Raw genomic sequence first — 24,672 nt, 5'->3', positions numbered from 1 at the left:
AGACTTAAGGCAGGATGTACTTCCTAAGGAGACTGCGGTCTTTCAACATCTGCAGCAAAATGCTGTGGATGTTTTACCAGTCTGTGGTTGCCAGTGTCCTCTTTTACACTTTGGTGTGCTGGGGAGGCAGCACATCAAAGAAGGACACATCCAGACTGGATAAACTGTGATCGGCATGAAGCTGGACCCTCTGGTGATGGTGGCAGAGACAAGGACACTGAACAAACTGTTGGACATTATGGACAATGCCAGCCACCCTCTGCACACTGTCATCAACAACCAGAGGAGCCTGTTCAGTGGGAGCCTGCTCCTTCCAAAGAGCAGGACCGACAGACTTAAGAACTCCTTTGTCCCTCAGGCCACCAGACTACATAACTCCTCACTTGGGAGGAGGAGGTAACAGGGACAGAAGGACACAGGGACAGAAGAGGAAAATCCAACTACTATGTGCAATAACCTAATCTAATTTAATCTATATTTAGTTCAGAGTTTATGTATGGCTATTTTCTGTATCTTGCTCACTTTTTGTATGGTATATTTTGTATCCTATCCTATCCTATCCTTTATATTTTTTGCTTTTTTTTTGTATAAGCTGCTGGAGACTTGAATTTCCCCGAAGGATATCCCAAGGGATGAATAAAGTTGAGTCTAAGTCTAAGTCGTCTTGCCGAGTAGCGCTGGTTTTTGGCCCCATCACTGTATAATGAAGGCATTCAGTCAGACTCGCTTGATATTTTGTCACTCTAAAAGCTGCACTCAATCACAGAAGAACAGCAAAGTTGACGGACACCATCCTGATAGGTCATCGGCCCCGTTTTACAGTCGTTGATAAGCTGTTTTCGTGTTGGTTGTGTTTCCATCCTCCTAACACGTGAATGTGTTTAGAGTCACATCGGTACCATCGAGAAAGACGTGGTTGCACTAATTTAGGTGACAGGATGATACAGGATGTTTCAGCTTTTTATCACAGTGACCAATAGTAGAACAAAGCCGCTGGTGATTTTATTTTGGTCGACCAGTACATGATGATAATAAATCCCATTATGAATATGTCACAGGACCTATAGAAACAGCCAGCCTGGCAGTAATGGATTAAAGGGGAACTAGTTTTGATGAGCTAATGTTGACTAATCAGATGTCACTGTCTGTGTTTACATGTAGCTTTAAGTGATATTCATGTCTCGGTAAAGACTCTGTCCATCTTTCCGGGCTGAGTCCTGTGCAGATAGTTTAGTTTGAATGTCGGTATGATTCACTAAATCAATTCTAAACTGGCGCCAGATTACTGTCAATGTCTTTACCACTAATACTGTCTCACTCTCATATCCTCTGTAATGTCCACTTATAGGGCAGAGCTCTATCGGTCCTCGACATGACATCCACAGAAACGGTTGACTTTAGATGTTTTGGGTTTCATGTGATGTCCTCAGCTTTGAGATGAGCAGAACGTGTAGCTGCTGTTCAAAGGACGTGAGGTTTAAACCCCAAACTCTAACATGTTCTGTTCTTGCTCTTTTTTCTCATTACTCATACAGTTGACTGATGGGTCTGTAGTTTCCTTCAGATAAGACCACGTGTGAGTCAGTCTTTGACCTGGCCGGATATGTGTTCCACTGACACTTTGTTTCTCTTTCAAATCTATTTTTACTGGAGACCTCTGGTGTGCAGCATGTAAAATATGTAAAAAATATGTAAAATATTTTCAGATCATTCCCATGTTTTTGCAGGTGTTTTCTAAGATGAAGCGGTTCTCATTGTGGGTGAGGACTTTTAGTGCATTTTGAAAGCTACGGATCCATTTTCTGTTTCTAAAGCTGTGGATACAGCCGGTCTGGGTCTGCACCATTTTCTAGCTTCTGTTGGAAACACCATGGTGTCATCTCATCGCTGTGCATCACTGAGAATCTTAAGTTGACAGATGCCGGCCTGTTGCAGTTATTATGTAACAGTATTAACGCGATTATTTCAGATAATCATGGTTCTTTTGAGTCGATGCACTTTAAATGACGTCCACTTGTTTTCGAAGCCTAAAAAGCAAAGACAAATCATTTATGTTTCTGTGTTTGTATTAATGTATGTATTAAGCAGACTTAAACCGTATTAGTGTCCTTAAAACACAGAGATATTTAAATCCTTAATTGCCATTATTTGAGTGAGTTTATTGTCAACAGCCATATGCAAGTGTTCCACCATTCATTTAATGGATAACAGCTGTCAAACTCTCCTGTCCCACCTGAGCTGAGCAAAACGCATGTTGGAACCGCGATTAGGACGACACTCGCTGGATGTTGGAGGGGTAACTTCTAACCCACCTTCATGCTACTAGATCTGAGGCCCACGTCACAAACTTCAAAGTTCATTGCATACCCTTATTAGAAAGAGAGACTTTTCTGCATGACAGCAGGAACTGCTCGATGAAGATGGGATGATGGGTGAGGGGTTAAGTTAAGAGAAAGGTTTGTTGTGTGTGACACCTCCCCTCCCCTCCCCCGCTGCAGATCACTTGTGTAGATTTTCAAAAAGTCCCGAACACGAGAAACAAAAGTGTATTGCAAAAAATAGAACAAAAAGTCTTCTTTTGCAGAGCTATCTTTAACACTGGGGTCGCATAAGCACACGTTGCTCCATGTAAACGAAGTCCGGGCAGCGAGTCACAGCCATCCAAAGAGCGGAGAGATTTAAAGCCGATCTTGGTTTACCTTTACAGTACGCTCGGTCTGCTGTGCCACGTTTCTGTTGAATGCACCTGTCTTTTTGAGGAAAAAAAAAGTGTATTTTTGATTTAAATCTTCCACTGCTGGAGGCTGTTACCGGACAACAAAGGCAGACAAATCAATCCTGACACGCCAGCAGATGTGGAAGATGAACGGCATCGCTGAGCTTTGATCTAGTTAAGTTCAAACTCTGGGATAAGTGTGTGCCAGCCTGTGTTTCTGTGTGTTTTTCAAGAGTTGTGGTTTGTTTGTGTGTCACAGGGATGTTGTCATGTATAACAGAGGCCCCGAGTTGTTAAATGAATGTTTTTGTGAATATTTCTGGTTATTTCCTCCAATCTTGGGTCAAACAGCTTAATCAAATAAGGAAATGAAGACATTTTTTGAAGGTTTTTTTAAATAAGAAGAAATCATTTAATTGTTCACACCACCGTTTGATTTAAACTTGCTGTGTAATGTCATAACTTGGCACGCAAGTGATGATTTATTTATTTTTTTTAAATGTGCCAGCTACTCGATTGAACTTGTCCCAAAAAAAACAAACATTCGTTTTACTTCAGAACCAGTTAGCAGAGTCTCTCTCACTGTTTTTGAGACCAACAGAACAGTTGCTGGTTAACCAGCTGATCCACTGACGCCTTTAGCTTGAGCTGTAATGTGTCGAGTGACAGTTTGCTGTGTGTCAAAAACACACCTGGATAAAGAAAATCCACCAACTGATAAAACGGTGCATTTTCATCAGATTACGTGGCTGTAATGGCTGAGACATCTTCCTGGATCATTGCGTGCAGTGCAACAATCCCAGAGTCGGATCAAAGACTCACAAAGGAGAAAATGCCCGAGCTGCAGTTGAACACTGCCTGCATCTTATCTTGGTAAGAAAATAGGGATGAAAAGGGTGAGGCTGGCTGTTGTCTGAAAAGTCCCTGAGCCCCCTCTTTCTTTCTTAAAGTTTCAGATTTCATGGTGAGTCACGCCGTTGTTCTTTGGTGATGTTCATTGGTTGAAATACTTTCTGCTCCATTTTGAAGGTGATTTCTGATTCATCTGATTTTTTTTCTTTTCTTTTAAAACTAAAGCAAAGCTTACCTGTAATCTGCCCGTGAGCTGCCTCTGCACGCTCTGTTCTTGACCATTCATCTAATTCGCTGTAATTTGATGTTGAATGTTAAACTTGAACAGTGCCTGAACAGTTACAAAATATTCTGTCTCATCAGTACGCTTAAACACAACTTTGATAAGCACCAGTGGGAGCCAGCCTCCGTATCAGATATGTGAAAATGGGAGTGTGTTGTGCAAGAGCAACATTCTTTCATAGCAACCAAGGCTTAATTTTTTTCCCGTCATGCATGAAAAGTCTTTCTATGCATTGGAAAGTTTCTTTTTTACACCACCTGCATTATTATTATCTTGTTTGCTCAAGTGGACGCTCCGTAACCTTCATATATGTTTATTTCCTTTTTGAACATGATAAGAAGTGATGTGCCGTGGGCGTGCAAAGGGAAGCTCTTTGTCCGTTATGGTCAGTCATTGGCCGTGGTATTTAGTCTTAGCTCTGCTCTAGGTGTGCCATGAACATATGAGAGCACTTGCAGATTTGACATTCACCCTGCGGCGCTTCGCTCGGTGCTGACTGAGACGGGGATATGTGTTACATACAGTGTGGACTCAAACATGCTGCTCTGCTCTCCTGCTGCTCAGGTTCACCAGCGGGAAGGAGAAATGTCGGAATGTAGCATAACACAGCAAGAATAGAGCGGAGCCAGAGAATATCCTGTCTGCCTGCAGCATCTTTGGTTTGATGGACTGGAATTTTGTTATATTGAGTTAATGCTTTGCGAGGGGTGCAAGAAATAGTTGAACATCTTGGGAAATGGGCCAGTCACCTTACTGGATGAGATCTAGATGAGTAAATGAAGATAGTTTCTGTATCTGTGTGACAGACATTAGGATAGTACTTTTAAAGCTTTTGAAAAGTGGCAAAAAAAAAAAGGAGAAAAGAATGCGAATCGAACAATTCCTTTTTGCTGTTATAAAGGCTGAATAAACTCGACTGTGTAGTGTTGCTGGAGGGTGGCAGAATAAGGTATGCTGCTAGAGTTTGTAATCTGGTAGAAGCACGAGTTGTTTAACCGGAAAGAAACCCCAAGAAAACAAAAACAACTGCGGAGGACATCCTCAAGAGGAAATGACTTTAATCTGAGGGAGTTATCGGAGATATTGTTTCATATGTAGGAAGATGGCGGCAAGTTAAGCGAGTTCGTTTGTCGGCTCACACCGGAAACAGCTGCTGAGTAAACTCATTTTAGCTTTCGCCAGGACAGCTGCGATTCATAAGGTTGTTTCCATTCCCCTGTAATGGATGTCAAATCTCGAACGGAAAAAAAAATCAAATCTTTTCTAGTCTAAACTTTTCTGTGCATTAGTGGGACTTTTGTTTTTTTTTTGTATGCGTTTAAAAATGACCGCTTTAAGTGTGGTTATGTGACGCACACAAAAAGAGAAGCTTCCATTGTTTGATATCTGTTGACTTTCAATTGAATAATTCACTGCATTGTGAATATATTTCCAGTAGACTTTCTTAAAGAGCTTGAAGTACTCATTTAAAACAGAAAAAACCCTTCACAGAGGATGCCTAAGAGAGGACTTTTTCCCACACCACCAGAATTTCCAGCTCTTTTTCCAGCAACTGGTTTTAAGGTGTGGAGTGAGAAACTCAACTCCACCTGCTTTCCTTTCTTGTGTCCTTTTTTAGTTCTGTACTACAACTTTGAGCTGCCATGTAAATGTAAATTAAGACACAAATTACTTTCAATAACCCTAATATGAGAGAGCGTGTGCTGGTGGAAGTCTGAGAGCTCACACTAGCACACTCGGCAAACTGAGCTCGACTACCACACAACAAGCTGATAGAAAAGTACAAAGTAGCTTTACCCTGAGATACTGTATGCATAGTAAACAAAGCAAAGCTGTACACGAGTCATTTTAAGGCATGAAAAGATGTTATTTTACAGAGAAAACCCCCAAAATATGTAATTATAAGGATTTTTACATTTCCTTTTTAGTCTAATTGGAGTCAGGGGATTAACTTGCATACATGTAGATGTGTTTTCAGAGTTTGCTGCACTCATATTGATGGCAGTGTAGGAGACCTGTCAGAATTAGCACATTCACGTTTTATACACTTTGGGTTTTGGATGCACCGAACAAACCGACATGTTGATTTATGAGCTTTAGACATAAGGAGAGTTGTCCTGAACTTCAGATCTAACACTACAAAGTGAATATGGGACGCTCTTTTCTGGTAATCAAACACAAACTTTTAGTCAGGAAAAACAATGTGAAATAAATCATTTGTTTGATTTTCTGCTCTTTATCTCTTTTCACATCCGGGCCTGTTGATCCACATTATCAGGGCTTTTTCTGTGACTTCATTTGGATTCAATGCTTGCTGAAATGGAAAAAAATCCAGTTAAACAACGATATTTTTCGGTCTGATCTAATTATTTATTAAATTATCTGATGAGTGATTATTAGAGGTAGAGTGCATCCACTCTTGCAGTGAAAACTGTAAACACATGTCTGATCTGGATGTCAAAAAATAAGTCAAAAGGTTTTGACTTATGCAGAGCCACTGGAGCGGACGCAGATGTTTCACATCTGCCCTGCACACCAGCACAAACGGCTCCTTTTACTACTCTTTTACATCCTCTTCGTCCTGCACACGCGCTCCAGCAGATGGGTGTGGTTAGTGAGAGTGTAGGAGGCGGGCAGCTGTGTTTATCTTAGCTGTATCTGTGGGTGGGCCTTCAGTGTGTTTGTCCAGTGTCACGGTTACGTCCCACTACAGCATGATTCTTATTTACTTTACCTCTCTCCTCTGGATGTTCTGTCATTTGCCCACTTGTTGTTCTTCAGCCATCAAAAGATAAATCCTACTTCACTCAGAGAGAGAGCTGAGGGTGTTAATATGGATGATTATCACTTCTGGAGCTTCTCATTTGCAAGTTTCCTGACCTTTACCAGCACTAAGTCTTAATCCTCTTCCTTAATGCTGCTCTGTGTCTGGATCGGCTTGCTCATGGTAAATCCGTGATGTCAAGAAGAGTAATAAAACCCCAGGCCGCAGGGTCAAAAATGTTTTGAACCTGTTAAGCAGCGAGGGGCATTTTAGACCTTTCCCGTCGCCCCAGAGTACACTCGCACACCCGCAGGAGCAGCCAGCCATCTCTTCTTCTCACCACAACACTTTAACCTTTAACTCAGCAGAACACACTGCAGCTTCAGGGTGTGGTGATGTACAGAAAGTGGTTGGTGGCTGTCTGTGGTAATCTTGATCCTGCCTTTGGGTGGGCCTTCACAAGTGTTGGTCTAAAGGAGCATGACAAAAGTATGGACTCTGCAACTCACCAACCTCAGGCGGTTTTCTTGACATTTTTCTGGAAGGGCTCTAAATTCTGTGGTTAAATGCCAAGAACGTAGTAGTTGTGTCATATTAAAACCCAGGGATCATGTAATGTAGAGGACTGAGAGAATTGTGGGTGTGTAAACTAAAGTGCGGTTCTTCTTGTGTGCCTCTACAGGTAGCCAATCAGACGTTCCACACAGATCGGCCCGACCTGCCAGAGTGTTTCCAGCTCTCCGTGCTGTCATGGCTGCCGTGCATCTACCTGTTTGTGGTCAGCCCCATCTACAGTTTTTATCTCAAGAGGAACAGCAAAGGATACATCATGATGTCCATTCTGAACAGGTTCAAAACGGTGAGAAGGGTTTCATTCATCAGCTCGTTTATATTTTTACATGGTACAACATTCCCATCATGAAATGTACGTTCAAAGCAGCATGAGTAGTTTAGTTTGATTTAGTTGAAGATGAACTGATTTTATGAATCTATTTAAAATGAGATTTTTTTTTGTCAGATTTGTATTGTATTATTTTGATTTTGTGCAGTTTTACAGTGACTTTTAGTTAATTTTTAGGTCTCAGGCCTGAGTTGACATGTTAATATTCCAGTTTCTTCAGTCAACACTCAGAAAGGCCAGTTGATGCACAGTTCAAAGCTTTTCAAATATTCTGACTTCTCGAGCTTTGTCCCACCGGCCTTCAGCCGTGGTTCTCCAAGCAGCTCGCAATCGGAAACAAAGAATTTAACCAACGCCTCCAAGTAGAAGGCTTTAGGAGCACAGCAAAGAGAAAGATTAAGAAAACTTTCTGAATGAATCTTGGAAGATGAATATGAGCCTTTGACAGCAGAAGGAAGGTTAAACCGTCTTCAGTGTGATGGTTCAGTATTCTGAAGGCTCTGTTGTGTAAATGTTCCTACGCAGCAGGGAGAAACGCAACTCTAAAAAGGATTTTTCATACATTTCATTGAATTTCTTCCTGTATTTTAGTGGATATCATCGAACTATGCAGTCACTCCATGCAGATCGGTGCATATTCAGTCAGATAATGCAGACAGAAAAGTCTGAAAGTCCTTATGGAATTAATCACCTGGAGAAGTTTTACGGTTATTGAACACCACTTTGTTTTTCCCCCATAGTTTTTAACACAGCCGCTGCCATCTAGAACAGTTTATGTTCAGGTGAACATTAGAATGTGGAATCCAGTCCTGACTGAGCAAAATGCCAAAGAGAGGAAAATGAAACAAATATATTTGTTCTGACTTATTCATTCTCTGTTTTTGACTTTTTTTTTCAACCCTCGTGGTTGTAATGTTTGGGATGTTGTCTGTGTTGACATTCCTGTGCTGGGGCACTGGCACTGAGGCATTCTACACCACCCAGAAATGAGTGGAGCAGAGGAGGGTAGTGACAGAGGGTATTAAGGTGTGAAGGAAGAAGGGAGGGAGGGCAGGCGAGGAAGAGGAGAGGAAATGTGCGATTACTCTCACTGTGAGGACAGGGAGATGTTCTGCACTGCAGCTTTAAGTTAGTAAATATCCATAACTCATGTTGAGACGGTGTTTTCCAAAGTAAGATCAAACCGGGACAACTTCACATTCCCAGTGACTCTTAAGGACCGTGTTTACAAGGAGGGGATGATTATGGTAACAGTTTAGTTAACTATATCAATGTCGGCACGAAGCTCTCCATTTTATTACTTTAATTGTCTATAATATTAGGTTTGCAAATGTAAATGAGTAATATTGAACTCAAATCCGTTAGCTCTCCTATAGCCGCAAGTAGCCACATAACAGCAGCTATGAGCTAACAGAGCTATAGCACACGTTCGTTCATTCATTCGTCTTTAAGTGTTGGTGAAATAAAGACAGATAATGCCTCATTTAGAGGCTGCATCGTCTAAGCCCCGTTCACTCCGTTATATGGATCTCGAGTTATCTAAATAGCTCCCGAAGGACGCCGACTTTCACCAAACTGTTCTCGGTGAGTAGATAAACATATTTCATGCCAGAAATAAGGTCTAGGTTTAAAAATACCGGAGTTCCCCTTTAAGATCTGTTTGAATTGTAGAGCAAAAGCCCAGTTTTAACCAAAAATATCACATACTTTTAAGTTTTTGTAAAAGGAACTCAAAGGTTCCCTCAGACTGTGGTTTCCTTGATTCTTCTGAGGATCCTAAATTCTGTGGCGATCAGGCCAATGAGTTTGCTGAAAGCTGAAGAATCGACACGTACTTGCCGCTCTGCTTCAGGCTGACCAGTGTTCACGTGTTCCTGCAGGGTGGGGATTGAGTTTGATGTGTTTTACCTCAGAACGTCACAGCTTTCAATCATAGATTAACATAGAATTTCTCTCACTGACTCTTGAATTGAATTGAATTGGGAATGAGTGAAAAAGTTCAATGTTGTGTTTCTAAATAGTAGAAATAATGAGATTTCATTTTTAGCTCATTTTATTAGCTACTGTGGAGATTGTCCATTATTTTTGTTTTTTTAAAGGAGGTGTAAAATATCTGTTTTACAACTAGATTTCACTCTTAATCCTCCCCAGCTGATGACTTGCATTAAGCAAATTGCAAATTGAGAATTAATTTTGTGAAATGGAAATGAGGTTTAAATGAGACATATATTACAAAACAGCGCTTTAATGCTTAAATTAGAAAGCAGGCAGATTAGTTCATAAATCTGAATGATAGTATCACACTACAGCTTATATAAAGATTGTTATTACTGCACTGAGCCGACCGGTTTACATAGTTCCCTCCTATGTGTCGGTAGTGCCTCATGTCTGTGCTCTCTGTTCTCCCTCCTCTTCCTCTCAGGCGTTTGGCTTGTTCCTGTGGATCGTGTGTTGGACAGACCTCTTCTACACGTTCCACGAGCTGCGGCATGGTCACAGCCAGCCGCCCATCTACTTCATCACCCCGCTGGTGCTCGGCATGACCATGGTGAGGAACGAGCACCTTCTGAAAGCACCATTGACAAGACTGCTGTGTGATTATGCAAATCTTTTTTCTTTCTTTTTCACATATGCAAATACAAACTGTCGCAGAGCTCACGGCAGGCACACGCTGTCTGAGAATCCAGAAATAAACGACAAAGGTCGGCTGTAAAAATGCTGCGAATAGTTCCTGCCACGACTTCCTCCGTTGCTTTGAGTGCAAGCATGTCAGCTGACTGCGGCTTTCCAATGACAAGGTTTTATTCCTGTGTTGCATAAACTCATCCTGTTTTGTCAGCGCTCAGTCCGGCCTCAGCGGAGCCACCTTAGTTTCCCCTTAGTTTCCCCTGTCCCTTCAACAACAAAGCTCGTCCTCCCATCAGATAATCAGTCACGGTCAGTCATAGGAAGAGCTTCTGCAGAAGAAAAGGGAAACAGAGTGCAGAGCACAGCCTCTCAGATGTTCCAGTCATCCTAAAGTTAAACCCCATAAAACCAAAATCTTAATGAGTTTAAGCACTTGAAGCACATCACATAACATAAAAGCCTTTTATACCAAAGTATAAAAAACCCAAACTGCTGAATGTTTTGGTTGAAGCAGAGTGTTGTTGTTTTTAGATAGACCAGATGTTCCGCTTGTCATGCTCGGCAAATGACTGAGAAGTTCCCGTTGCTCAGTCCTCTGCTCTGTTGGGTGCACGTGTGTCTGTGCTGCTGCTGTCAGTGTGTCGGTTCTTTTTTATCTTGGGTCCACATGTGGCCGTGGCTATCGCATAAACTACAGCAAACACCAGAAAGGAGAGCCTCAGTGCTGCGGTGGTGCTTGTGTTTGGGCCTCATTTGTCAGCCTTTGGTAGAAAAACAGTTTTAAATTCTGTCTGTTCTGGAAGTACAGAAAAAAAGCCTGTTTTCATCCGACATTGAGCCGTACGCGCATTAGCAGGTAATCGGCGGTCGATGACGCCCATGCTTGCGTTCAGAAACGCCTTCAATTACCCACATACTGTTTCTAAGTAAACATGAATATTCATGTGAGGAAATGAAAGAATGCACATGGATGTTGAGAGCGCATGCTGTGACACCGGTTTCCCTGTTCCAACACGGGGATCCGTGCAGTCAGAGCTCTGCTTGTGTTTACACACATTCCGAAGTATTAGTACAACTTGGTGAATTCCACACATTTCGTGGGAATGTTCTTACGCGCTCATTACGCACACATCTGTGCGTAAGTACAGCTGATAAATAAGGACCGTGTAGGGGGATATTAGAACATTCACCTGATTATTAAAAGGCAGCATGTACTGATGAGGTTGTTATTCACTAATCAGCTTTCAGATTTTTTTTAATCGTCAGTAAGTCCAATTTCATTAGAATTGAATTTCCTTACATCAAGCTTTTTCCCTTTTTTGCATGGAGTTAATGAGCAGGAGCACACTCTGAAACCACTTGCAACTGTATAACTGCTTATTTTTATGCACTGACTCTCTTAGTGGGAATTGAAAAGGATGATATGAAATAAAACAACATGTTACAGTCTAAACGCAGATGTGCAGACTGGACTGTTATCCAAATCAAAAGCTGGAAAATGGAAAAAAGGTCACACAGTGGCAGCATGTAAGACCATAAAACTGATGGGGAGATGTACGGTGGCTCTTTAAAGTGTTTGAAAGCATGAGAGAATCTTCCAGATCAAAGCTTCTGAGACCTCGAGAACTGCAGACCTGCTTTGAATCACAAATTTTCCCTAAAATGGAACAACTCCCTTTGAATTCTGATCCTACTGCAGCTCACACGGGTTTGTTAACATCGGCACACGACTAAATGACACATTTGAAATCCCTCACATTACCTTTGTGAGGGGAAAAAACATGATCCTTCCAAAAAGGAATTTCAGAACGTTGGGGTCACTGAGGAGAAAAAGAGGGGGAATTATTCATTTTTTCCCCAGTTCCCTAGAATGAAGTCATAATGAAATGAAAGTAAAGTTTAAATACTGAGAATATACTCTTGCAGTTCATAGAACTTTGGCTGCCATCCACACAGCTGGGCTGCTGAAGCCAGCTGTTTGGGGCTGTCCTTAAACTTTCAGATAAAGGTTAAAAAAAATCTGAAAAACACCTTTTTTTTTCTTTTCAATGACACTTTGTATTCATAACATGTTTCAGTTTCTGTGTTGCTTTGATTATTTTTTTTTTGCTCACTTTTGGAAGAGTGTGTGTGTGTTTAAGCCATCGAATGTTGCTTTTTGCTCCAGCAAATCCATAAAACTTATGTAGAAGCACGTCTGACCCAATGAAAGACTGACCCTGTGAGAGCGTGGCTTACCTTACATGCCCTCAGTCGATCTGTCCTGGCTAATCTAACTTAGTTTCTCTCTCTCTGCCCCCTCCCTCCCTCCCTCCCTCCATCCCCATTCCCCTTTCCTCTCTCCTTGTTAATATCCCCCTCCTCTCCCTTTCAGCTGTTGGCCACATTTCTGATCCAGTTCGAGAGGTTACGCGGGGTTCAGTCCTCGGGGGTCCTCTTCATCTTCTGGTTCCTGTCTGTGCTGTGTGCCATCGTGCCTTTCCGCTCCAAGATCCTAAAGGCCTCCAGCGAGGTGAGAACACATCGTAGCCCTTAGATGCCCTTTACATATCAGCCATCCTCTCCTGCTGCCCGTCCATCCTCACAGCCTCCCTCAGATCCTCGTCTCTTCATCTCCTCGTACTTTATGTCATCGTCTCTCTAGTTCTTTGCCACATGCTCACTCCTCTGCCTCCTGCACCGCTGAGTGTTCTTGGCATTTAAGGACACTTGATCAGTCAGTGTTGCCTGTCTTCTTTCCCTGCCTTGTTTTCTTAGGAGTTGGTTGGAGTTTACTGTGAGTAGATGCTCTGGAGGGGTCGGCTCGCTGAGCAGAGCAGAGAGGGAATAGTAGGTCTGTTGTTCCTGACACACTTATCTCGGCTCACCCTGCCGGCCTCGAGACAGGACAGGACAAGACGAGACTGCCTGTGGTGTCAAGCTGGAGAGAAAAGACACACCCACAGATCAGCATTTGAAATGGCTAGAAAATGTTAAATATGAATTAGAAGCCTGCAGGTGATTAACGGGTTAAGTGCTGAGATTTCTGGCTCAGAACTGTAGGCCTCTAATCTTTTGGAATTACAAGTCTCCCAAATAAATTCCTTCTTTTGGGAGAAAAGTGATTATTGACCCAGTAAACCCTTCTACTTCAAAAGGTGAAAAAGTGTTGTTTTTACACAGAACAGGTTATCAAATATTTCTTCAGACTTTCACTCATTTCTTGGGAAACGCAGAGATTCTCATGCATGCTCTGACTGTCGTTCACTGCAGACAGTTTGAAGACATTTCATGTTTCGTCTCATTAACCTCTCTTAATTTGTTGATAAACATCCGCCTTTGCATTTCAAACCTTTTTTCACACTGAACTCAAAAGATGTTGAGGAACCCAAGCAGTGAAGCCATGAAGGTGTAATTTTGGCCCAGTCCTGCACATCTCAGAGTGTGCAGCAGTAAAGGCTGTAAACTGAGTTTAGTTGACATGGGGGGGGGGAACAAAAAAAACACGACATATCTCGAGCTCATGTTGGCTTCTATGTAGTAAAAGTCAGAGTAAGAATCACTTTGAAGTATTGTTCATCATTCACCATTTACCCTCCCATCTTTCCTGATTTGGGGTTGTAATGGTTGGGATAATTACAGATGATTAAAGGAACGGAGCCTGCAGCAGTCATTGGAGGCATTTTGCAGTAAGTTTTAGACCGTTAACTTTAAGGTTTACGGTTCACTTTCGCTGTCCAGCTGCAGCCAGCAGACAGATCCAAAAGAAAGTTGATATTAGAGATACTTCTCAACACAAAGTTAATGTTGTGTTGTTGCCAAATATTTCAGTTAATGCAGCTTTGATTATTAACAGTGTGTGTTACAATTGTGTATGGATTATAATCTGAAATCAAAGTAAAGTTGAACCCCTATTAACATGTTCAAATTGGTTAATGTTCTCGTTTTGACATGTGGAGGATAATCTGATTTATAGCTAAAGCCTTCCCCCATGACCACGCACTTGCACCGGATCAGACATATGTACAAAAAACGCAAGTCATCCCCATGCAGGTACATTAACCCCCACCTGTGGGAGGTCTTTGTTCACGTCCTCCGTGTCAGTTGGCAGCAGATTGCGAAAGGTGCGTCTGACTGCTGTCACAGATTAGCTGCTTTTGTGTTGCTGTCCCTTTGTTAGACATGATGGATGGAATTTGGTATTATTCCTCAAAGTTCATTACTTGCCATGTGCTCGGTTCAGCTTGTGCTGCTGTAATCGGGCTGATCCAGGAGATTAGCCGGAGTGCAAATATGATTGGGAGAAGTATTATGATTTATACAGTCAAAGGTGGTGCATCTTTTCACAGTAGAACAGTGAATGACTTCCCTTCTGTGAGCGCTGGGAGTGTTGACTGAGGATTCAAATGAACCGGTGGACGTTGGAGTTAGCATGTTTTGCATATGCAGCATGAAAACACATTTGTTTCCAGCCAAATCTCTTTGGCAGCTCCGTGCTGATGACCATTATGAATATTTATAGTACATCTTCAGAATAAACTGGTATTGGCCACCAAAAATCTCTAAATTCCTCTAACCTTGTTTCATTTCAATGAAAAAACAAACAAAACAAGACCAGAAAAAAAAAACTAACCCAGAAGCAAAAGAGGAAGAAGACGGTGACAACAGAGATTAACCATAAGAGATAGCTGGCATGTCATTTGTTTAAAAAATTAAAAAAAAGTGCCCGATTCATCGTCCGACACGGTGCAGATTTGCCACCAGCTTGATGACTTGTCAGCTCTTTTAGTCTGTGACATAAAAGGGAAACTTGAAAAAAAACTCGATGAGGCCTATCATCTGTCACCACCCATCGCTGCACAGTCACACCTCACTTGATGAATCGATTCTGTCCTGTGGTTGTGTATGGAGACAAGGACAGTTGTCCACCTTTTTTCCTCTTTGTTCCCAGTGAACAAAGATCATATGTGGGCGCTCGATGGTAAAAAAAAAAGATCTGAACTTTACAGAAAGGTGCTGCTGGTCAAGCTGCTGCTACTTTTCAGTCAACCAATCGTATGACCGAGAAGCTGTCTGTCCCGAGTTGAACCTGCGTGATCTGTCACACATAAACCATCGTAGAAAAGCCTGTTTGTTTGAGCAGCAGATCTCCTATATGCACTGGTGTCGCTGGTGGAGTTACTGTTAACTGTCATACCCGCACAGCCGAACTGTTATTTTTTTATTCCATATCGAAAAAAAGCAGGCTGGTGTTGGACGGGAAACTCCTGGGCTGAATATTGGTCCCACTCCAACTCTAAACTAACCTTGTTCTACATTTCAGAGCGAAGTCACTGACAAGCTGCGATTCACCACGTTCTACATCTACTTTGGCCTGGTCGTCTGTCAGCTGATCCTCTGCTGCTTTAATGAGAAACCTCCTCTTTTCTCCAACGTTGTCACTGACCCCGTGAGTCACCCCACCTGTCCACAAGCACGTTTGTGTGCCACTAAACATCTCAACATGTTGTGCACATGCTGGCGTATATTTAAAACTGTGAGGAGGTGAAAGTCTGAGCATCCTCTGGGGGGGGGGATTTCCTCACGCACACAAAGAATTCAGTTGTTCCTGGAACTATGTCCTCCTTTTCCTTGTTTAAACTCCCTTTTCCATTTCTTCCCAGAATCCCTGCCCTGAGACCACAGCGGGTTTTCTCTCCACCATGACGTTTTGGTGGTTCACGAGGTGAGCACACTCTCTCTCAGCTTCCACAGACACGCACTTTGTTGCAGATGTGTTTTTATTTGCTTCAGCAAATCCAAAGTAATTACACAGCTTGTTATTTTTATATTACATATAGAGCTTCAAAGAAATTAATATGCCGATGGGACTATTTGATAATACTATTTGATTCGATCCGTATCTCTGACAATGCCCCTGTTTTAATGTCACTTTTGATTAAAAACAATGATATTTTCAATCAGAATAATTTGAAGTGACAGTGCTGCAAAGGGAGGGGGAAAAAAAGAGGTTTTGGTTAGTGAGGTTGGATTTAGGGCCGTGTAGAGCAGATGTCTTACAGTTAGGGCTGTGTAACGGATTTGGTAATGGTTAAGGGACAATAAGTGGGAGGCAGTGCATGAGTTATGGTTAGAGCTATAATGAAGAAGGACTTTTGGTTTAGGGCTAAAAGACAACACTGTTAAGGGTTAGGGTGATTGGTTGGAGAAGGGTGTACTTAATATCTATATTATAATTGTATTATGAATGATGGATAGTTGATTAGATCAAATGCATTAGACTATTTAAATCATTTAAGAAGATCCCCGAGTTAAAAAGAGTTGTGTTATTGGGCTGAGGTAAGGGGTGAGGGACTGCATTGTGTCAATAAACAGTAAATGTGGCCTGCAGTGTCAAAGCGGTCAGCAAGAGTAGAGAAGTGCTAAATAAATGCAGCTAATCGTAACACAAATCTGTTCACACATATATTTCGAACATACACTATATTGCCAAAAGTATTGGCTCATCTGCCTTTACACCCATATGTACTTCAGTGACATCACATTCTTAATCCATATGGTTTATTATCATTTCTAAGTCAGCTTCAACTCTTCGGGGCAAGCTTTCCACAAGCTTTAGGAGTGTGTTTATGGGAATTTTTGAATATTCTTCCAGAAACACATTTCTGAGGTCAGACACTGATGTTGGACAGAAGGCCTGGTTCTCAGTCTCCGCCCTAATTCATCCCAAAGGTGTTCTATCAGGTTGAGGTCAGGACTCTGTGCAGGACTTCTTCTAGACCAAACTCGCTCATCCATGTCTTTATGGACCTTGCTTTGTGCACTGGTGCGCAGTCATGTTGGAACAAAAAGGGGCCATCCCCAAACTATTTCCACAAAGTTGGGAGCATGAAATTGTCCAAAATCTCTTGGTATGCTGAAGCACTCAAAGTTCCTTTCACTGGAACTAAGGGGCCAAGCCCAGCTCATGAAAACCAACCCCACACCATAATCCCCCCTCCACCAAACTTTACATTTGGCACAATGCAGTCAGACAAGTACTGTTGTCCTGGCAACCGCCAAACCCAGACTCGTCCATCAGGTTGCCAGATGGAGAGGCGTGATTCTTCACTCCAGAGAACGCGTCTCCACTGCTCTAGAGTCCAGAGGCGGCGTGTTTTACACCACTGCATCCGACACTCTGTGATGTATGACTTGGATGCAGCTGCTCGGCCATGGAAACCCATTCCACGAAGTTCTCTACGCACTGTTCTTGAGCTCTGTCATTTTACGTGGCCTGGCACTTTGTGGCTGAGTTGCTGTCGTTCCCAATCGCTTCCACTCTGTAATAATACTACTGACAGTTGACTGTGGAATATTTAGTAGCGAGGACTTTTCACGACTGGACTTGCTGCACAGGTGGCATCCTGTCACTGAGCTCCTGAGAGCGACCCATTCTTTCACAAATGTTTGTAGAAGCAGTCTGCATGCCTTGGTGCATGAATGTATACACCTGTGGCCATGAAAGTGAACACCTGAATTTAAGTATTCTGATGGGTGAATGAATACTTAATAAAGTGTATTTCAGCTCTTCTGTATCCACCTTCACAAAGATAATGGGGACTGCAACAGTGTCTGTGCTCTGTTGTTCTAAGTAGTAAATCATTCATTGTGAATTACCCACGCAAAACAGTTGAATGCCTTAAAACACCCAGTTTAGTTTGGCATGTTAGTATTGGTTTCAGAAATGTTGTTGCTTAAGGGGAGACGGGTGATCGAGGAGGAAAATTGCATTTGCTACCGCGGCAGCTGATGTTAGACCCAACCCGTTAACTTCGACAGAAACCGTGGCGCTCAGCTTCGGGATCTGTGTTGACAGATGTGGGCTGCAGCTTCTCTACCTTACACCTGATGCACTGTACATGCTTTAGTAATTACTGTAAAGTAATTGGCACTTCCTCTGTCAAATCAGCGCTTATTTATCGTGTTTTTTCCTGCAACAAAGAGGAAGTTGTTTGTCTTCTAATGGAACATTAGCATCTTGTTAGCCGGTCTCTCCCTCTCTTTATGCCAGAAAACACAAGCCTGTTCTGGTGAAATCCAATCCAGAAGTACATAATGACAATTAGCAAATCTGGGAAATCCAATTCGGTGTGTTTTGTGCAGACGAGGACAACAGTAAGATGAAGGATTTTAAGCTTTAGAGTCATCATTTGGTCAGTGACTGGAACACACAGCGGACAGAATTAATGATGCTGAACCAATTGGGGCTCTTGTTTCATTTGTGTACAGTGATTATGCTTGTTAGCGTTGAATTACTTTATGTAACAGATTGAATTAAACTGCTGCATCTTTCTTTCCCTCTGTCTCAGTTTGGCCATTAAAGGCTACAAAATGCCCTTGGAGGCCAAAGACCTGTGGTCTCTGAACCAGCGCGACAGCTCCAAGGTGATGGTGCCCAGACTCCTCAAGGAGTGGGAGAAGGAGCTGGTCAAGGCCAAGAGGTACGGGCATAAAAATGGTGGAGGAAATGTTGATTTCTCATGTGTTGGTGAAATGTTTTCAATCTGTCTTGTTATTGATGTGAAAGCCTACTACTGTATAACTCTGTGAAATGGTCACAATCGCCATGTTTAGCAGGTTATTGGGAGAAATCTGGTCAAATCCGGAAGCTGGATTTCTGTGTAACCTGGATACATTAAAAAAGCACCAGCGGGTCAATAATCAGATCGATCTGCTGCCATATTTTTCAGCCCAGGGTGGCTTATTGTAAGTGTATTACTGCCATATGATACTTTGAGAGGAACTTACTCTGTAGTGGGAGAGCAAAGATTTTCCTTTATGTGCCAAGTGTTCTGCAGATAGACATTTATGCACATCTGTCACTTTCAGTTTCTTTCAGAGTCCAATCGAATTATCTTCACTGCAGAAAAGAACAATTTTGTTGAATTTATTCTCACAACTCAGATTCCTTTACATCTGCAGTTAGTTTTTTCCCCTTCTTTGGTTTAAAAGAGGAAGAAAAAGAAAACTAATCTAATTCATGTTTTGGATTCAGACTATAAAAGACTTTGGCAGACCATAGAAGGGAGAGGATGTTATCTTAGAGGGCAGGGCTCTCCCTGTGTGTGTGTGTGTGTGTGTGTATGTGTGTGTGTTCACTCAGGCGTACGTCGCCTACGCTTTGTACAAGTGTAACCATGAGCATGTTGTGCGTAACACTTGCAGCAGGATTACAAGATGTGCTTCAAAGAGCAGAGAGGAACCTCCAAATGTAAAGAAAGAGAACAAGGGAAAACCCGGTTTTCTTCAGAATTTAAGTGCCACCTCAGCAAAAAAAAAACAGGCTGGGCAAGTTTGCTGAACTCTGACCTCCATCAGACTGTGCGCTGTCCGTGCCGCAGCCTTCTTGTTGAGTTTCACTGTGCTTTCTAAACTGAGAGCAACTTGTAAAGTGATATGGGAAAGCTTTATTGGGTCCTTTCAGTTGTGGTCTGGAAACCTGTTTGGTGTTGAGTTCAGTTTCAACACCGCTTCCTTCTCAAACTCTACTCACCAGCCTTAAACCGGCATCACTAAAGAATGTCTTTCACTGAAAAGTTTTATCAGTGCCCGCATTAGGTCTCGCTGTCAGAGGTGTTTCCTAAGAGCTCCTGACTCATAACCAGATAAACATGCTGGCAGGGAGAACACAGGAAGTGATTTAGCATTTCACACAAGTTTAGTTGTCACTGTGTTTGCGTTGCTAGTGTAGGTGTTCAGTGGTGTCAGAGTGATGAATAACCAGTGAAGTATGTGTTTCATGTGGCAGAACTCAGAGCAAGCAGAATGTCATGAACCCTGGGGAATAGGTGAAGCAGGGGAAGAGGGTTCCCGTCATTTCTCTGTGCAAGTCCAGATATGATTCTAATTATTACAGGAAGGCATTGGCAGAGGACGCATTCTTCAATCTACAGTAAAGTGGAAAAACACTGTACTCAATTCTAACGTTCCAGGGCTGAACTCGGGGTAAACACAACCTCAAATGAGCAACAATACCTTACATATTATGCCATGTCAGCATTTATTTACCAAAAACTCAGCCATACAGCAGAAGCAGTGTTTAGAAACACTCGAGTACTCGCCATCAGCAGCTTGCAGGACCACCTTTAGCGGCATTCACTAGAAGTAACCATCTTCTGTATGTTGTTAGCAGTCTCTCACGTCGTTGTGGATTGCGGTCCACTCCCTCACACAATGTTGCCTCAGTTAACTGAGGTTTGAGTGCATTCTTTTATACGCAGCTCTGTTAAGGTTCTGCCACAGCATTTCAATCGGGACATTGTTCCAGAAGTCTTGTGGTTTGTTCAGATGTAACTTCACAAACCTAAGCTGTGCTGCCATGTTCTTTTTAGAGAGAAGAGGCTTTCTCCTGGGACCCTTCCAAACAAGCCATAGTTGTTCAGCTTTTTCTAACTTTTTTTGTCTTGAACATTTAACATGTTAACTGAGGCCCGTAGAGTCTGAGATGTAGCTCCAAGAGTATTTGAGATGCTACCCACTTTATTAATCTTGTATTTTTTATCAACATGGGAAACAACATAAACTGCTATATCCATTTCATATCTTTTTTTTTCCCCTCCACAAACTTTCTCAATCCACAGTGAACAGAGTGTGTCCAGCCAGGTGATGTACGCCAAGCCCCCACCTTCAACCACCAACCACATCGCAGGAGGAGGGGGAGGCGGTGAAAGCAGCCCAGAAGAAGTAGAGGTGCTGCTGTCCAGTCAGAAAGTTGCTCCCCGTCAGCCATCTTTTCTGCGCGCCCTTATCAAAGCCTTTGGACCCTACTTTCTGATTGGCTCGGCCTACAAGCTCCTGCAGGACGCCATTACCTTCGTCAACCCTCAGCTGCTCAGGTAAACGCATGATTACACTTGGCTTCTGCGTGCTGTCTCTGCTGCAGCACAAACAAGCATCCATTGTTCCAGTGTCACAAAGAACTATTTTTTTTGCATGTTGTGTGTGTGTTTGCATGTTGGTTTTTTTTTATCCAAACCACGGTGGCTCTGTTTTACTTAATATGCGTACTGTCCTTGTTCCGCATGTAAATTTGTTTCCTCTTCATGCTTCTGATGGCCCAGGGTGGAAACGTTAGGATGGAAAATGTTCTTTGAGAGCCTTTATCTCTCGGTATCAGTGAGATCAGAAATGATTGACCACAGTATGTATTTTGTTATTATAATAAGGCTCAAGAATCCCTGTTAATACTGATCATATCAGTCAGTCTTCAGAGAAAAGAGCCTTCAAATCTAAGTTTGAATTAAATGTTATAATGACAATCTTACTTCTATGGGTTTACAACTGGTTCATTTTTGTTAAAAAAAGTTTTCAGTGACTGCATGGTCTTTTAGGAGAGATGCCTCGTGTTTCTCTGTAAGCCTTTAACCACAGTTAAACTGCACAGCTCTGTGTAGATGTAATGAGAGGGAAGACTCGGCGACTATGGTGTTTATTTCGTGTTACCGTTGAGGTGAAAGGAGCAATATGTTAAATAATCCTCTGATATACTAGCTGTATGTCATGAAATGGAAGAGGATAACTCTGGTTTAAACCTGCTGTTCCAACACGGAACAGGTTGGAACCAGACTGGGGCAAAAGCAGTGACAATTAACATACCATAAATAAATAAAGCTATTCATCGAAAGACCAAAATGGAAATTTATACATGAACGAATGCAAAGTAGATGAATTGTTCTTTTGTGTTTCGCTGTTTGGTCTTCATATTTCCTCATTTATTTTCTTATTCCTTTACAAGATGAATTATTTTCTTACTTCTGAAGACTCTCAGGAAAAAAAAAAAACCTCTCAGACAAATTACTGCCATGAATTCAAACCAAACCAAACAAAGAATATAAGAATCCAAACTAAAAGTGTTCAATTAGTTTCATGCTGGGCACACCAGGCAGCCTGGTGTTGTGAACTTCAGCTACTCTCCATGTGCCACTGAGGGGGAACGGCTGAGATGCTGCCTGGTAGCAGCAGGGCTGTGGGGGGTTGCGTGTCCACTGGAAGAGGCAGAGACAGCACTGTTGCTACTGATACTGTTGGAAATGGCTGAACTCAAGTATTGATTGAGTCTAAATGTTTTGATCTTCTGCACAATGAGAGGAACCTCCAGCCCTAAGATGGTGTATCTTTTAGCTGCCTGTAAATCTTCCACCCTCTCATGTAAAATGCACATGTCAGGCAGCATCACTGGGACTCATACAAACCCAGCTGGCTCTCTGCTTAGACTGTAAATCTGGTTCCGTTAGTTTTACTTGAAGTTTTTACATTTTAGCATTCAGCAAAGCGTACTTCCATGAGAGCTTTATAAAAGGACAGCCAGCTGTGTGAAAGGGACACTGAAAAAGTGGAGAAAAAAAAGGAAGTGTTGCACAGATTAAGTTTCCCCAAAACGTGGAGGAACATCAGTGACCTCGAGGTCAAACGCTTTAACACCACTGGACACAGGACCATCAGATGATCATCATAGGACATTCTAAGCTCTGCAGTGATGAAAACACGTAGCATTTTTGATTTGGATCTGAATCGACATGTTCCAGCTGAGCAGGAGGTGAGATTAGAATCTCCTGACGGCGTATAAAATGTGTTGAATTTGTCACTGCAGGGAGGCCACAAGGTTGTCTGCAAAAATGAGAATCTCTGAGTGGTAAATTCTGGATTTGTCACGCTGTCTTCTGAAAAGCCAGCATTTATTTCGTAAGGTGGTTCTGTGTCCTTGGGTTTTCATGAACTCAGACAGCGTAGATGGTCAGCAGTGGTATTTTAAGACCAGGTTAAGGAAAAAGGAGGTTTAGTAAAAGCTCTGATTCAGTTCCAAATCAAATCCTTTTTGCAGTTCAAACCTCACATTCCCGTCTACAACTAATGGGATAGCATTGCTACCTCGAGCACACTGTCCTGACGGCAGCTAAAGTCACGAAGGTGACACCGACAGCAAACTGTCTGCTTTGATCCCTGAGACTTTTCCTTCTCTTTGCTTTTCTAGGATGTTGATCTCGTTCACAAAACAGAAGGGTGTTCCTGATTGGTGGGGTTACACGCTGGCCTTCCTCATGTTCTTCACAGCCTTACTACAAACTCTCATCCTGCACCGGCACTTTCAGTACTGTTTCGTCACTGGCATGAATGTCCGCACCGCTCTCATAGGAGCCATCTACAGGAAGGTATGCGTTGAATAGTCACATCATTGTTTTCTAACAGAGACGACATAGCATCGGAAGGACAAAAGGTTCACATGAAATAGATTTATAACGAGGTTATAAACTGTTGTTTTCCCCTCGTTGTTTGTTCTTCAGGCTTTGGCGATAACTAACGCTGCCAAGCGTTCGTCTACAGTGGGGGAAATAGTGAATCTCATGTCTGTTGACGCTCAAAGGTTCATGGACCTCACCACCTTCCTCAACATGTTGTGGTCTGCTCCTCTTCAGATCATGCTGGCACTGTATTTCCTCTGGCAGGTACATACAAATCGCACAATAACCGACAATGGGAAAACCAAAATGAAATCGTCCATGAACTCAGGGCACTCTGGAATTTAACTTTGTAATGGTTTTCCTTCCTTTAGTGCTGATGTTTCTCTCTTTCTGTCTGAAGCTTTTGCAAGAAAGGGCCAAAGTCATTGTTTTACCTGGCAGTATACAAAGGCACAGAGCATAGGTCATTGAGGCCTCATGAGTAGAACTGTGGGAATGCACAGAAGCAGAATCCCTTCTCGAGACTTGGAAAGCCAGACATTCACTTCTCTTTTCCTTTGTAACTGTCAGTCATCATGAAGTTGTACGCACTTGCACAAGCCTGATTTCCACTTCCATTATCATCCATGCGTGGGAGCAGACGCTCCCTTAATGAGTCATTTGCTTAGTTTAAAGCATTGATTGCATCACAGCTAAACACACAGAAAAAAGGGGGAAATGATTGTGATTTCAGGCCAGTGAAAGAGTGAACTGAGAGTTTGAAAAGTGCCCAGCACACAGATTTCCTTCTGGAATGATATTACATTAATAGCTTGGACTGCGTCAGTAATGTCTATAAATTTGTCATCATGGACTTATTTCTCTCCTCGCCATATTTTGTATAAGGACAACAAATGAATCTTGAATTGAAATGGACTCTTTTCCTCATACGGGGTGATTTGAGGTGTCTTGTACAGACAGTGTAATTTCTGTTAGTTAGCAACGACATGAAGTTACATTTATTTTAGCCATTGTTCATTGCTGCAGAGCATTTGTTTGGATGTTGGTGAACTTGAAGAAACCCGCTGCGTTTATCGAGCTCTTTGGAGTTCTGCTTAATCTTGAATTTTCTCCGATGATTGACTGGCTAACGGTGCTGTAATTTACAGAACCTCGGCCCGTCTGTGCTCGCTGGAGTGGCTGTCATGGTCATGCTCATCCCTTTTAATGCTGTCATTGCCATGAAGACGCGAGGCTACCAGGTATGAACAGTCAAAAGTGCCAAATGCAAACCCATTTGAATTGTTTCCTGTTTATTTGGAGGAATTATTTTCAGCTCATCAGTTTGCT

At 42.4% G+C, this 24,672-nt stretch overlaps 1 protein-coding gene across 2 annotated transcripts in view; it reads left to right on the top strand.

The window, feature by feature from the left end:
• The window catches only part of abcc3 (ATP-binding cassette, sub-family C (CFTR/MRP), member 3), a 59,833-nt gene that overhangs the window by 9,149 nt on the left and 26,012 nt on the right, over nt 1-24,672 (top strand). For both annotated transcript variants that reach the window (XM_072373850.1, XM_072373851.1), the window contains exons 2-11: nt 7,298-7,474; nt 9,939-10,064; nt 12,519-12,656; nt 15,447-15,572; nt 15,787-15,848; nt 18,475-18,606; nt 20,746-21,000; nt 23,136-23,313; nt 23,446-23,607; nt 24,492-24,584. In XM_072373850.1, coding sequence (XP_072229951.1) covers nt 7,298-7,474; nt 9,939-10,064; nt 12,519-12,656; nt 15,447-15,572; nt 15,787-15,848; nt 18,475-18,606; nt 20,746-21,000; nt 23,136-23,313; nt 23,446-23,607; nt 24,492-24,584 — 1,449 coding nt within the window. The remainder of the gene's footprint in view (nt 1-7,297; nt 7,475-9,938; nt 10,065-12,518; nt 12,657-15,446; nt 15,573-15,786; nt 15,849-18,474; nt 18,607-20,745; nt 21,001-23,135; nt 23,314-23,445; nt 23,608-24,491; nt 24,585-24,672) is intronic.

This window comes from Leuresthes tenuis, unplaced genomic scaffold (assembly GCF_036924035.1).
Source record: "Leuresthes tenuis unplaced genomic scaffold, fLeuTen1.0.hap1 SCAF_20, whole genome shotgun sequence".
Taxonomy (NCBI): domain Eukaryota; kingdom Metazoa; phylum Chordata; class Actinopteri; order Atheriniformes; family Atherinopsidae; genus Leuresthes; species Leuresthes tenuis.
This window is presented reverse-complemented; position numbering and strand designations above follow the sequence as displayed.